Source organism: Carcharodon carcharias, chromosome 19 (assembly GCF_017639515.1).
Source record: "Carcharodon carcharias isolate sCarCar2 chromosome 19, sCarCar2.pri, whole genome shotgun sequence".
NCBI lineage: Eukaryota > Metazoa > Chordata > Chondrichthyes > Lamniformes > Lamnidae > Carcharodon > Carcharodon carcharias.
The window spans coordinates 40,814,584-40,829,344 of NC_054485.1; the positions used below are offsets into that span (position 1 = coordinate 40,814,584).

Below are 14,761 nucleotides of genomic sequence, written 5' to 3' on the forward strand. Positions count from 1 at the left end.
TGATACTGTGTCTTTGTTGCAGTCTGACCAAGACATTGAGGTCTTCTCGTGCCACATAGCACAACCTAAGGCTGCTCAATATATTGTACCTATACTTAATCTTGCTACCATCTGTCTCACCAATGCTGATCACCATTGGTTATTATAATGATATGATACCCTGGGCTTATTTACTGTACAAGATACAGGGAACCAATCACTCATAAGGGATTGGTTAAGCATGGTGTGGGTTCATTTATTACGACTAGAAAGATGAGAACAATTATATGTAAGTATAAAGCTTGAAGACATCAAAGCTGTGTGCGTGCTCTGCACAAACCAAAAGTGAAATTATGACTGGATCACATGACATATTTCCCTTTTATTGATGTCATGCTGATATCCCTTAAAGGCATTTTACAACAGGGGGTCAGCTCTCAGCAGGCCTCCTCTTCCCAATGTTAGTCTCTCAATCCAGGCACTGAGTGCCTGACAATGAGGAACCCCCCCACCAACCCCCAGGAGCCCGCAAGCAAACAATTCAGAGTTTGTTTCTCAGGCTCTCCACGTGGCAAGTGCCCTTAATACCAGCACCAATGGGATGAGGCCCTAATGTGGGAATTAATTGCCCACTTCAGGGCCTCAATTGGCGGTGTGGCAGGAAGGCTCATTGATTAATCAGAATAAAGCAGGAAGGTGACACAGTCCCCAGATGGCACCCTCCACTCAATTAAATGCCTCCAAACTCACCCTGGGGGATGACAATTCATTCTACCTAAGATGTGAAGTATAGTCACACCTGCCTGTCCTTTGCCTTCAGAAGTACCCCCTCCTCCTCCAAATGTAAGAACATCATTGGAACTCCCAAAGGAATTCCCATTTTCACCATCTTGGATATTGCACTGAACTAGCAACTTTAAAAAATGGATCGAAAAATGGAAATTTTTTTTTAGGAGATTCAATGATCCTATAGCATGTGTAGCACATGTCGTGGGATTAGAAAATCACAGGAATAGCCTTCTGCCCATTCTGCAGCAGAATCTCATAGATGGGTTGAGATAATTTCCACAACTTGACATTTTGCAATATGGTTAGAAATTAGCCTTAAAATACTTGAAGTTGACAGACAATGTTTAAAGTGATGGGTATGTGATCAACCTGTCAGGCAACTTGGATTTCAGTTAGTACCCAGACACATGGCAGCTAGATTCTGTTACAGTGGCTTGTGGTGTGATGCTCTTGGCAAATGTAAGGGTCACAAGGCTTCCAGTTGTACATCATATCTTGAATGTGTGCCTTACTGAGGTATGGTTACATATATTGCAACGGAAGGGCTATAACTATATGGGGAATTGGCAGCAGAAAGCTGTCAATGTGGAACAGATGGACAAACAACATTTTGCAGCACACTGCCTTTGTCCATCTATTCAACACATGGTACCCTGTCAGTTAATCTTACAGTGACAAATTCCTTAAAGTGTGTTGTACTCTCTTGCATCTATCCCCAAAACATACAGGTAGCATACTCGTCAATAAGTGGTCACCACCACTTCCAGGAATCACAGAATTTTAATGGCACAGAAGGAGGCCATTCAGCCCATTGTGTCCGCATCGGCTCTTCAAATGAGCATTATGATCTAGTGCCATCGTCCTACCTTTTCCCCAGCACATTGCTTGTATTCAAATAATCATCCAATGCCCTCTTTAATGCCTCCACCACACTTCAGGCAGTGCATTGCAGACCTGAACAATTCGCTTTTTCACACAAAAGGATCGTGAAGCTTTTTCCCCTGAAGTGTTATTGCGCAGAGCCACATGCAAGTGAGTATAGAAATAGGAGGATAAGGTAAATGAATGTGTGGCTGGAAGGATGGTGCATGAGGGGGGACTTTAGATTCCTGCGACACTGCGACTGGCTCTGGGGGAGATGGCACCTGTACAAGCCGAATGGGTTGCACCTGAACAGAGCCAGGACTAAGTTCCTTGCAGGTCGCTTTGCTAGTGCTGCTTGGGAGGGTTTTAAACTAAGTCAGCAGGGTGTGGGAACAAGGGGGCAATATAAAAGAGGAATACCAGAGTGCACAATATACTGGAAGAGACAGATAGCACTAGTATTGAGAATAGTATTAATAGGTGGAGTCAAGGTAAGGAAGAAAGTAATGAAGTCTAAGTCAGGGTTACTGTTCCTGTATATAAATGCACGGAGTATAATAAATAAGATTGGGGAATTACAGGTGCAGATTGCGATATGGAACTATGGTGTTATGGTGATAACAGAGACCTGTCTCAAGGAAGGGCAGGATTGGGTGTTAAATCTTCCTGGGTACAAGGTGTTCAGTAAAGATAGGAAAGGCAGGGAAGGAGGAGAGGTGGCTGTATTGGTTAAGGAGAGCATTGCAGTGCTGGAGAAGGAGGAAGTCTCAGAGGGTTCAAGGACAGAATCAACTTGCCTACAGATAAGGATCAAAAAGGATGCAATTACATTGCTCGGTTTAGTCTATAGGCCGCCAACTAGTGGGAAGGATGTAGAGGAACAAATCTATAGGGAAATTACAAAGAGATGCAAACATTATAGAATTGTTATAATGGGTGTTTTTAATTACTTGAATGTAGACTGGGACTATGGTCATGTTAAGGGCAGAGAGGGGAAAGGGTTCCTAGAGTGTGTTCAGGAGAATTTTCTACAGCAGTATGTGCCCAGTCCAACAAGAAAGAATGAACTGTTGGACCTGGTTCTTGGAAATGAGGTGGGTCAAGTCGATCAAGTGTCAGTGGGGGAATATTTAGGTGATAGTGATCTTGTTCATAAGGTTTATGATGATGGTAGAAAAGGACAATATGCAATCCAGAGTCAGCATAATTTACTAGGGAGAGCTGACTTCAATGGGGCAAGATTGGAGCTGGGGCAGACAGACTGGAGCCAAAGATTGGCAGGAAAAAATGTAGCTGAACAATGGGCTACCTTCAAAAAAAATGGTTCAAGCACAGTCAATGTATATTCCCTCAAAAGGGAAAGGTAAGGCAAACAAATACAAAGCTCCCTGGATGAAAAAGGAAATTGAAATTACGATAAAGAAGAAAAAGTGTGCTTACATTAGATGTGAGGGAGAAAATACAATTGAGAACCAAGAGGAATACAGTAGGTTCAGAGGGGAGGTGAAAAACCATATTAGAGTAGCGAACAGGGATCATGAGAAAAGAATGGCACACAACATAAAGGGAAATCCCAAAGTCTTCTATAGGTACATAAATAGTAAAAGGTGGTAAAAGGATGAGTAGGGCCGACTAAGGACGAAAAAGGGGATTTAACCATGGAGGCAGGGGGCATGGCTGAGGTGTTAAATGAATACTTTGCATCTGTCTTTACCAAGGAAGCAGATGCTATCGAAGCCACAATGACAGAGGAGGAAACTCTGTCACTAGAAGGGTTCAAAATTGATAAGGAGGAAATGTTGGATAAAGTGATGGTTGACAAAGTTGACAAGGCACCAGGACCAGATGAGATCCAAGGATACTGAAGGAAGTGAGAATAGAAATTGCAAGGGCACTGGCCATAATCTTTCAGTCTTCCCTAGACTCAGGGCAGATGCCAGAGGACTGGAGAATTGCAAACATTACGCCCTTGTTCAAAAAAGGTTGTAAGGATAAGCCCAGCAATTACAGACCAGTCAGTTGAACTTCAGTGGTGGGGAAGCTTCTAGAAACAATTATTCAGGATAGAATTAGTAGTCACATGAAAAAATGTGGGTTGATTAGGAAGAACCAGCATGGATTTCTAAAGGGGAAATCGTGTTTAACTAACTTGATGGAGTTTTTTGAAGAGGTAACAGAGAGGGTTGATGAGCATAATGCTGTTGATGTGCTGTACATAAACTTTCAAATGTCATTCAATACAGTGTCACAACAACAGAGTTGTGAGAAAAGTTATAGCTCATGGAGTAAAATAGACAGTGGCAATGTGGATACAAAATTGGTTGAGTAACGGGAAACAGAGAGTAATGGTCAATGGATATTTTTCGGGCTGGAGGAAGGTTTGTAGTGGTCAGTATTGGAATCCTTGTTTTCCTGATATATATTAATGTTCTATTTCTTGGTGTGCAGGGGACAATTTCAAAGTTTGCCGATGATACAAAACTTGGAAGCATTGTAAACTGTGAGGAGGACAGTATAGAACTTCAAAAGGACAAAGACAAATTGGTGGAGTGGGTAGATAGGTGGCAGATGAAGTTCAACGTGGAGAAGTGTGAGGTGGTGCATTTTGGTAGGAAGAACATCGAGAGACAATATAAAATAAAATTCTTAAAAGAGTGCAGGAGCAGAGGGACCTGGGTGTAAATGTGCAAAGATCACTGAAGGAGACAGGATAGGGGGAGGGAGCACTTAACGAAGCACATAGTATCCTGGGCCTTATTAATAGGGGCAAAGAGTACAACAGCAAGAGCAATGAGGCTATGCTGAACTTAGTTAAGACACTAGTAAGACCTCAGCTGAAAGTATTGTGTAAAGTTCTTAGCGCTACACTGTAGGAAGGATGTTCTCCTTGGAGAGGAGAAGGCCAAGAGGAGATTTGATAGGCATGTCCAATTTCATGAGGGGACTGGTTAGACTAGATTAGGAAAAACTGTTCCCACTTTGTAAAATGGGAGGACACAGATTTAAAGTCATTTGCAAAAGAAGCAAATGTAATGTGAAAAGAAACTTTTTCGCACAGCGAGTGGTTTGAGGCTGGAATGCACTGCCTGCAAGTATGGTGGCGGCAACTACAACTGAGGCATTCAAGAGGGCATTGGGTGATTATTTGAATAGAACAATATGCAAGGGCGTGGGGAAAAGGCAGGAGAATGGCATGAAGTCATAATGCTCATTTGGAGAGCCGGTGTAGACATGATGGGCCAAATGGCCTCCTTCTGTGTCGTAACAATTCTGTGATTCTGGCACCACATCCCCTGCATCCACAACATGGAGCACAGTCACTCTGCCAACCATCCAACAGGAAGGTAACAGAAAGGATTGTAACACATCAACCCCCTATTCATGCCACCATTTTGAGCTTCCTTTCACCCTTCCTCCGATTCACCAATATTGGCAAAGGCTGAAAATTTAATATTCATCTTAAGGCCTTATAAAGCTGAAATAATATTTTCTCCCATATACAGTAACTTACATTTAAGTCTGCACAAGCCTTTAAATCTGAGTTGCCAGTCAGATTTTGCTAATCCCAATTTAGTATTGCTGTCAGTCGAAGGCCAGAGTGTAGGAAGAACTGCTCCTAATTATTCAAATAAGCAACCACACAAATTGGATTTAATGCCATCATGTGCTGTGTGCTACCCTTGGTCAGGTAGCCAACCAGTCCTTCCTATCAAATTTGGCTGATCTTGCAAGTTGAATTTGTTATCCTTACTACCTCTCTGAATAAAACTGACAATTTAAAACTAATTAGTATTTAATTATGGAAAAGCACTTAGAATCCTTATAACCATTAGGAAAAGGAAATTTAATGATAAGAATTCAATGCATTTTCAAATAATCCAAACTTCCAAATTTGAGAATCAAAAGCTAGGCTTCCAAAGTTGAAGATCAAATTCAGATTTAGACTTCACCTAATGTGTTCAAATCCATAGCCTCTCACTTTATTCGCTTATATTGTAAATCATGAATCGTGAGGAAACCGAGGTAGCATTCATCAAATCCATGTCTGTCTTTTTCACTTGTCAATCTGCATGTTCTAATAGCTTGTGCCATCTAAATTTTCTGCACTTCCACAACCATTTTTATCTCATTAATTTTATAACTTAATAAAATAATAATGAATTTATTCAACACATGCAGCTTGAATAATGAGGGCAGCTCAATTCTGAAAGCTGTCCTGATCAAAACCTGAATGGCAGTGCACTTCCAGGAACAAGTTTGCTTAAGGATGCAGCATGGGTATAATGCTCAGCAGTAATTTCTGAATGTTTATTTAAATGTCATTTTAATCCAGGGTACCACATCTTTCATAAATGAGGATGAGAATCTGCCACAATTGTCAACAGTGTCGTTCATTTTATATTGTGTATGCAACATATGTCACAGCCAGCACTCATCGAGAAACTGGCTGGTTTAATTTGCGCAAGCTATCAGGGTAAATGTATAGGAGAAAATCATTTTCATTTCAGATCAAGTTATCTTTCTGTAACACAATGACAGTGACACAGTTTCAGGTTTGCTGGCATCAGACAGCAAGAAAAGTTGAGTAGAAAAACCAGGAACTCTTCACTAAAACTAGCAGCAAGCTTTGACACCCAAGAACCTTTATATACAATAAAACACATAACAAGCAAATAATGGAGGGTAGCAGCAAGTTGCATGGTACCCCACAGGCTTGCAGGGTTCCACCAAGGCACATGGTACCCGAAAGATGCAGCTAATCACCAGGACTGAGAAAAGCCCATGAGGTAAATCAAGAAGGGGCAAGTGACATTAGGTTTAAGATTCACAAAAATCTACATCTTGAGTTTAGCTTGTGTGTTTTCCTTTTGTTTAAGCCTTAGCCACCAGCTGATGATTCTTACTTTTATATTCCAGATGGAACCCAGCTGCAGAAACACTGATGTCAGAGTAAAAATGCAAATACAGTTGATTGGAGCTGCTGTTCAACAAAGCAGGGACTGTGGTACCTGTAAGACATGAATCAGAGAAAAAACTGGGAGAGATCACCAGGCCTCTGAGCAGATTGCTTCACCATAGGCATTACAACCAGCACCTGAAGTAAATTTAATAAAGTGCACTAGCAGCAAGTGTGTTGGTTCAGACATAGAGATCATTTGATGCTTACATCGAGATTAATTGTAACTTTCCCATTTCACAACTGAGACCAATTCAGCAATATGATGTAATATTACATCAGAAAACGACTTAAGCTAATTTATCAACCAAAAATAGGCTGCGGCTACTTGTACACCTCAAGCAATCTACTTCACTGGTCCAGACATTGAAATTCTATTGGATTGCGCTTAGAAGTGCATAAACTAATACCTCACTAAATAAGTATAAAACAACCTAGTAGCAGACTGCCATAGCGTGCCAATGCACAACAGCAAAGGCTTGTATCAATGATCCTCTGTGCATCTGGGTGGACGTGCAAAGCAGAGGATAGGAGTATAGTGAGGAAGCAAGGCAGGGAGGGGCATGAGGAAAAGGGAAAAAATTATCAGATGAGTCAGCTGAATTGTTCTTGCAGTACCTTCTAGAGGAAAGCTGCAGAAACATGGGCAGAATTTAATATTCTGCCAAGGCAAGTTTGGTGGCACAGGAGAATTTAACCAGGTATGAAGGTGGCAGGTGGGGACTCCACCACCTTCCTATCCCCACCCTGTGGCAGAAAGGCCCACTTAGTTAATGCCCACTTAAGGTCAAATTTATGCCCACTTCAGGGCCTCATCCTGCCTCTGTTGGTATTAACCAATTACAGCTCAGGCTCACCATGCAGGGAGCACAGCAGCCTATGCAGGGTTGCTAACAGGCTCCTTGGAGGGAGGGGGTGTAGATGGGGGCTGGGGGGGGGAGGATCCCTCATTCGAAGGCACACAGTGCCTGATAGAGGGAACCAGCATTGGAAGGAGGAGGGCCCTACTGAGAGCCAGTTCCCTGCTCTTGCTATCAACCATCGTCTCTCCTCCCATGACAACTATCCTGCAATGCTCCTTCCTCTACTCACTGGGGATCCATCGACAATCCTGGATCTCACGTGTGGATCATACTGGCAGCAGCCACCGCCTCCCCGGTAGCACTGTCGTTCAATAGACCTGTCGGCTTTTGATTGGCCAGCACCTCTCGATAGGCGGGATTTCCGCCACCAAGGCCCTTAAATGCCTGCATGGCACTTAATACCATGGACTTTCCCTAAAAGTGGCGATACAGGGCTCTTCCTGGCTCTCCAGCCAGCAGACGAGATCCCTGTCACCTTCATCAAATACCACCCACTGGCAAATTCCTGTGAATAAATTATCTTCAGGGTTAAACTGATTCTAAGAGGTTAAAGATGCTGAATAGATTGAAGTTTTACTTGATTATAGAACAGAAGCATGTAAAAAAAAGGGGGTGGAATTTTCCATCCGCCAAGGGACCGCAAATTCCCGCCCAATGTCAACGGACCTTTTGCTGATACGTCAAATTTTCCATACCACCAATGATGATTCCCGCAGTGGGCGGGACCAAAAATTCCCACCTGGACGTATGTGAATGAAAGTCATGCAGATAATTAGGATTTTGCACATTTCTCAGTCAACCAGCAAGATTCATACAACTAAAAATACACAAAATTAAAGGAAAATAATTATTTAACTTTTAAGTATTTTCTTTTACTCCCTTTCTTCTTCCCTGTTACATTTTATTTGTCCTCTTTATTGGCCACAAATATTCTATCTGAGAGAGTCAGGAGGTGCCCTGCTTGCAGACTTCTGCTAATACCATCCTTGTTATGGTTATTTAGAGCTGTTCTGAGCAGGCGGCAGTAGGGTTAACTGGTTCTCCTCCTCTCTCCCTGGAGCAGAGTGTGAAGCATCTACTAGAAGTTCTCTCCTCTGATAGCAGTTGCTGAAGTAATAAATGTGGACATAAACCCTCACCAGAAGACCCTGGATTCACTGATTCAGAAAACGGCTAAACATTACATTTTACAAGTCACCTTCCGTTAACCTACAAAAGTAAAAATATGCCTTAATCCAACAATGTGATATGATTTCCTGGCTTCAATAGCTGCAAAGCCTTTTCTCAGTTCTGTAAACTGAAGTGCATTACCAGTCCAAAGAGTATTGAAATTCTGTGCAGTTATTAATGCAAACAATTTTTATCACCGAATATCTGCAAAAGTCATCTTCAAAGTTATCTTAAATTTCTACAGAGCTTCAGATTATTCTCTGGGGCCAAGATTAAATATTTTACAGTACATTTCATTTCAGTGCCAAAATGAAAGCATATTCGTCAATTGATTAATAATTTATAGGGAGTCATATACAATTATTTCATGTGTGCCTGGAATAATACCAATATATCAAATGTAATAAAATTATATTAGCAGACTTTGGGATTATTTTGAATACCTAAAGCACTCAATAACATAAACTACCAGAGCCATTTTATAATCTTAGCAGCTAATGTACGTATTTCACAATAGCTTGATGGGTATGTTACTAGACTAGAAAAGATAATGCGAGATGCACAAGTGAAATGTGACCCACACCATCATCTGTGGAAGAACCATTGTAAGCAGAGGAACATCATAAATGTGACAGAACATTGAAGGCATAATAATTTAGACCTGAAACCTTAGAACACTATTATTCAGCATAACACTTGAAGGCAAAAGTCTGTAATATCCTTAGTATCAAAAGTTATTTAGCCCCTCAGGTTTAATCCTTTCACAGAGCATTTAAAATCCTAATAGAGACTCTATCTCATGTTTTAATCTCAAGGGAAAGCAGTCCTTGATCCCCAAAATATTATTCATCCCTCCTAACATGTGTACTGGTGATGCCTGCATTGTCCCTCTCACCCTCTGCTCTAAATCTTATTAACTGTTTTATACCTATTCTTCTGACCTTCAATCTCTTATTCAATCACACATTTAACCACTGTTAGGTAAAAATCACAACCTCAGTTGCTTTTGCATATTTTGATGAATACATGTTTCTAAACATTTCACTTGATGTTTATGAAACCTATCCACTTTGCTCATGGTTTCAATCAAATAATTTGCAAACAGCTACATCATCTTTGCCTCAGAGCAATTTGATGGCCTGAATCATAACCTCTCTCAATTTTCTTTGTCCCTCAGAAAACCAGTTCAGCCCTGTCTGTCTCTCCTTATAAATTACAGCTCTATTTTGGACTCTTTCCAGGATATGCAAAGCGGCACACAAATGAGGCTTAAGAGTGATCCATCCAAGATTAGAAAAACTAATTTGAATTGTAAGGGATTATTTCATCTGCTTTGCATTTAGGTTTTAGCAAAAAGCAAAGAAAAGGGGGAGAAAATTATTATGCCAAGCCTTTGCCCCTTAACATTGCAAAAGTGTTTCCTCGAGGTCTCAACTGAGGGGAGCTTTGGAGTGAATGTGCTCCACCAATGCTGAAAGAGTGCCCATCATGAGGGGAGCTAAGAAAATGTAGGTCTCGGGTCCTGCACTCAGCCCTTCACAGATCTGAGAGGGATGGGCAACAATTATGTGGAACACTGAAAAAATATTAGTACCTCTCCTTGATGGATATTGGACACCATCCACGGGTTTGCAGTAATCACTCATTACCATTGCTGCAGGTCTGTTCAGAAGGAACTGATGAGCTAGGCTAATGATCAAATTAGAGAAGTGCAAGGAGGTTCAGATCCAGGCACTGGAGCTGAGAGAATAGAAGATCAGCCCTGTCATCTACCTTTGAAATGTGAGCTGTGCACATAAATCCATTCTTAATGAACAACATGAAATACATACCAAGCCTGTTTTTAAAAAGGAACACAATTGTCATGAATGTTTTAACCTCATTAAGATGAAATTACCTGAGAAACTGCCAAGCATTGTTGCTGTAATATCGCCACCATCAAAAACCTCCAGGGAATCCCAGTTATGCTCAGTAGCAAAGCTGATAACTTGAATCTGAAACCACAATTAAATATGGTGTTAATTTAAAATTGGCCAATAATATATTAGTATATGCATATTAGTCAACATAGCATGTCAGATAATACTTACAAAGAAGTCAAGGTGAGGCATTATAAAGGAATTTGAACAATCTCAATTCAAGTTCTTGGCAGACACAAACCTACACCATAACACTGGTCAATATTCAGTGTAAGATGGCACTAAACTGTTAGTCTCGTTCAAGAGAACCATGGGCATGACTGCTGCAAGGAATGGAAATCTCAGATTGGTTCATTGTCTGAAATTGTGCTGAAGACAAATGATCAGAACAGTCAAGATAAGGCTAAAATCCAGATCAGGCCCACACTTCTCTGTCACAAAGGAATACTTAACATAGGTACTATTCACAAAACATGAGGGAACAGGGGAATTGTGAGGGATGGGGGATGGGGGGTACGGGGTGCGGGGGAGTAGGTGGTGGAGGGGGGAATCAGGAAGGTTAGATCATATCCGTCTTCCGGAAACAGCCTGATATTCCCTCTTATTGTAATGAAATCAGCTTCCAGCATGAGATCCTTCCCACCAGGTTCTCTTTTCATACTTCCCCAGGGCAATATCCAATGACCAGGCAGCGGAGATAATCACCTACCTCAGTTCTCAGCCATGTACAACTCAATGAGTAGAAAATGCAGCCACATAATAAGCAAAAGAATGCTGTGAACAATGCCACTGATTTGCTAATGTAAACAGGAAATTAACAATGCATTCTCTGATAAAACCACTGCTGATACAGTATCTGTAACTGTGCTGAATAGCTTCCTCTCTATTTCAAGCTGTGAGGATGTGGAAAAAAGTGCCTAGAGCCTATGCTATCTGGTCCATCTGTCACCTATGAAACTATTGAATGAAATTCTCTGCTCCATGGAGACCATTCATATTCAGATAACTATTTTAAGAATGCAATTGTGTTTAGGATTTGAAAAGCTCCTTTAAATGTTGTATCCAACAGTGTTTAATGGGTGACACAACATCTAATTGTAACTGAAACTGTTTAATAAATTGTACAGTGGTTTTTTTGGCACATTGAACTTGCCTGTCTGGCATTTCAGCTCCCCCAGCCTACATCCAACGGCATTCTCGATCCCTTTAATGTCTTCCACGCAATACCGGATAAAGGATTTACATTACCACTTGGCAGATTATTTGGAATCAGATTTCTGGTCAGCTATATAATCACTATGCCTGTGTGTTGTAAGGAAGCACCAATAAACCTATGTACATTTTAAATAAAATGTTTCCAGGTGAAAAATAACTTCTGTGGCTGTAAATTCAAACAGTAAATAATCTTAAAATAATTAGCTTTAAAAACAATCAATAAAATACTGCATCCTGTGTTTTTTTGGCTGTACTATAGGTTTAATAGATCCTTCATATGATATGTTTAAATGCAATTTGCAGAAAGCAGGTCCACGACATCTACATACAATTAATGTCCCCAATCATTCACTGTTAAATAATAAATGACTAACAGGAACTAAGTGAAAAGAAATCCTGTTCAATTATTATTCCTTAATCTGAGTTCATCAGGCATGCACATGAATAAAACATTATTACAGAACATACATCAATCATATATTTACATCTCCACAAGTGAAGCTCCCTTTACAACTGATGTTGCTTGTTCCCTGCTGTCCTTGCCTCATCGTTCAGCCAATATCTCTGTACTCTACAACTCTTCTCTAAAGCCATCCACCTTACTATTGACCTCCTGCTTTAGAAGTCGCCTAAAAGCTTTTCTCTGTAAATGCAGTTTTGTTGATTTCTCCTCCCGCTCTTTGTCTCACTTTTCCTCCTGCTTCAGGTACATTTATTCATCCAATGTGTTAGACATTCAGGCATCTTTTAATGCATGAGTCATGTTTTAAGAGTGTAAGGATGAATTCATGAGTGGGAATCAAAGCTGCAAATTTCACCCATAACGGCCTCCCCACATCCATGTCTAGCATAGACATAACCCTATTTAGGGCAGAATTTAGCCCTTGGCTGTTGGGCAGGCCCCACCGGCTCGGCAGTGGGTGGGTAGCTGAACCCTGCTGCCGAAACAGGGCCCGCTGCCATTTTGAGTGGGAGGGCCAATTAAGGCCCAACCAGCTTCCTGTTCTGGGGGGAGGGAATCGCCAACTGTCAAAGTGCGCTCTTTCACACATGCACACAAAAGAGCGCACTGCTCTGTGAGACTAAGTCCTGTCTCTGGGAGTTTAGTGAAAGGTAAGTAAAGTCAAAAAATAGAGACATTTTAAAATTATTAACATGTCCCCCTCATGTGACAATGTCGCACAAGATGGAACATGTTGATAACAAACTCATAAAATTTATTACGTTTTTACAAAATGGTAATGAAACTTCATCCCGCCAGTGGATGAAGTTTCATTAATAATCTACAGGCTGCTGGGGCTCCTGGCCTGCCCACCAGCCTTAAAGTTGGCCTGGCAGGGCATTTAACTATCTTAATGAGCCTGTCAATGGCCTCCCGACATCATCCTGTGTCATTTTCCCCTCGGTGAGTGGGCCCTGCCCCCAAATCCTCGAGGGGAAAATCCTGGCCATAGTCTAATATTAGTGGCTTAACATCCAGAGACAAAGTGTGCAGAACTTAATGCTCTCCTCCCAGGCGGGTTTTGAGGTGGGGGTGGGGGCAAAAGGGTGTGGGGTAGCCTCTGCCTTGGGTGGTAAGGCTCATGAATGGCTTTTTCACCCTGATGCCAAGGGCCTCATCCCACTGCCAGTGGCGTTCAACTAGCAGTGGTTGGGGCAGTTGCCACATGAGAAGCCTGAAGCAAACCTTGTTGCATTTGCTTGTGGGCTCCTGGGGAGGTTGGGGGGGTGGGTGGTGGTGGTGGGGGGGGTGGGTGGGTGGTGGTGGTGGTGGTGGTGGTGGTGGAGTCGCTGTCCTTATCAGGCATTCAGTGCCTGATCTAGCAGCCCTGCACTGGTAAGGAGGGCTCCCGCTGAGAGCCACACACATGCCCTTTCTTCCGACCCCCCGGCATCCTCTAACCAGCACGCCCCACATTACGATCCCCAACCCAGCCTCATTCACCTCTGGTCTGGGTCCCTTGCTGATCCTGTGCCTCTGGCCTCTGATTGGCCAACAGCTCAGGGGGTGGGATTTCAGTGGTCCTTGAGCCTGGGGTGAGATCCGCTATTGGCCACTTAAGCGCCTGATTGGCAGTTTATACACTGGCCTTCTCCAAAGGAGGTGACATGGGAGTCCTGTCGCCTGGATTACATTCTATGCAAGCAAGTGCCCAACTTTATCGGGACCTAATCCCCTATTGCACACAGCTCAAAGCCCAACCTCTGCCATGCTCAAAGCTTACCCACCACTTCAGCCCGCTCTCCATTTTGTAACTACAGGATGATCACATGCCATACCCAATGAAGAACTGGTATCATTAGGGATGCAGAGTTTTTGCGGCAGCTGCTTGTCTCTCCAAAACCGAATCCAGGCAGGTTCTGAGCCATGGAGAAATGAGCATTTGTACTCACATGCAAGTCTCAGAATTTCCTCATTACCTTTGGATTGGACATTAACTTCAGTGTTGCTTGTAATGCACCAGCCATCTTGATGTCCTAGACATACAAACACAATGCCATAGCCTTACTTATCATCAGGGGCGTGTATCCACATGGGCAGACCTTGCTGCAGGAGTCAGCTGCATTCTACTTCATAGCTGGATGGATAACTGCACCTGTCCCACAACACTGATCCAGCTCTTACTTGTGGCTCCACATAGCTGCTTGTGCACAGCAGCAGCCATGCCCAAGTAATTGCATCGGTTCTCAGACCAAACCAAATGAGGATAGCATGCAAGCTGGTGTCCCCACATGTGAGGGAGTACGCCTATCTCCAACCACACTTTTCAAATGCACAAAAAGAGCTGCCATGACAGATATCGCAAAGCAAATGGTTACTCCCTTACTGGTACAGAAAGCATTGCTGCACAGCTGTGTAGGTAGCTGTAATGTTCATCGGCACAGGTACAGAAGGTGCTGCAGGTCATCCACTGTAGTTGGCCACATCTCCACTTCTCCTGACTTGTTAAACCACCAGGGACAGATGTGTGTCTCTGAGTGAGTCAGAGTGTAATTCATCTCCA

General features: G+C 42.4%; 1 protein-coding gene across 1 annotated transcript in view; it reads right to left on the bottom strand.

Annotated features, from left to right (window-relative positions):
* csmd2 (CUB and Sushi multiple domains 2) overlaps positions 1–14,761 on the bottom strand; it is a 736,338-nt gene that overhangs the window by 233,338 nt on the left and 488,239 nt on the right. Inside the window, exons 31-32 of the mRNA XM_041212915.1 lie at positions 10,520–10,616; positions 6,537–6,641 (exon numbers count right to left, since the gene is read on the bottom strand). Of these exons, the coding sequence (XP_041068849.1) occupies positions 6,537–6,641; positions 10,520–10,616 (202 nt within the window). The remainder of the gene's footprint in view (positions 1–6,536; positions 6,642–10,519; positions 10,617–14,761) is intronic.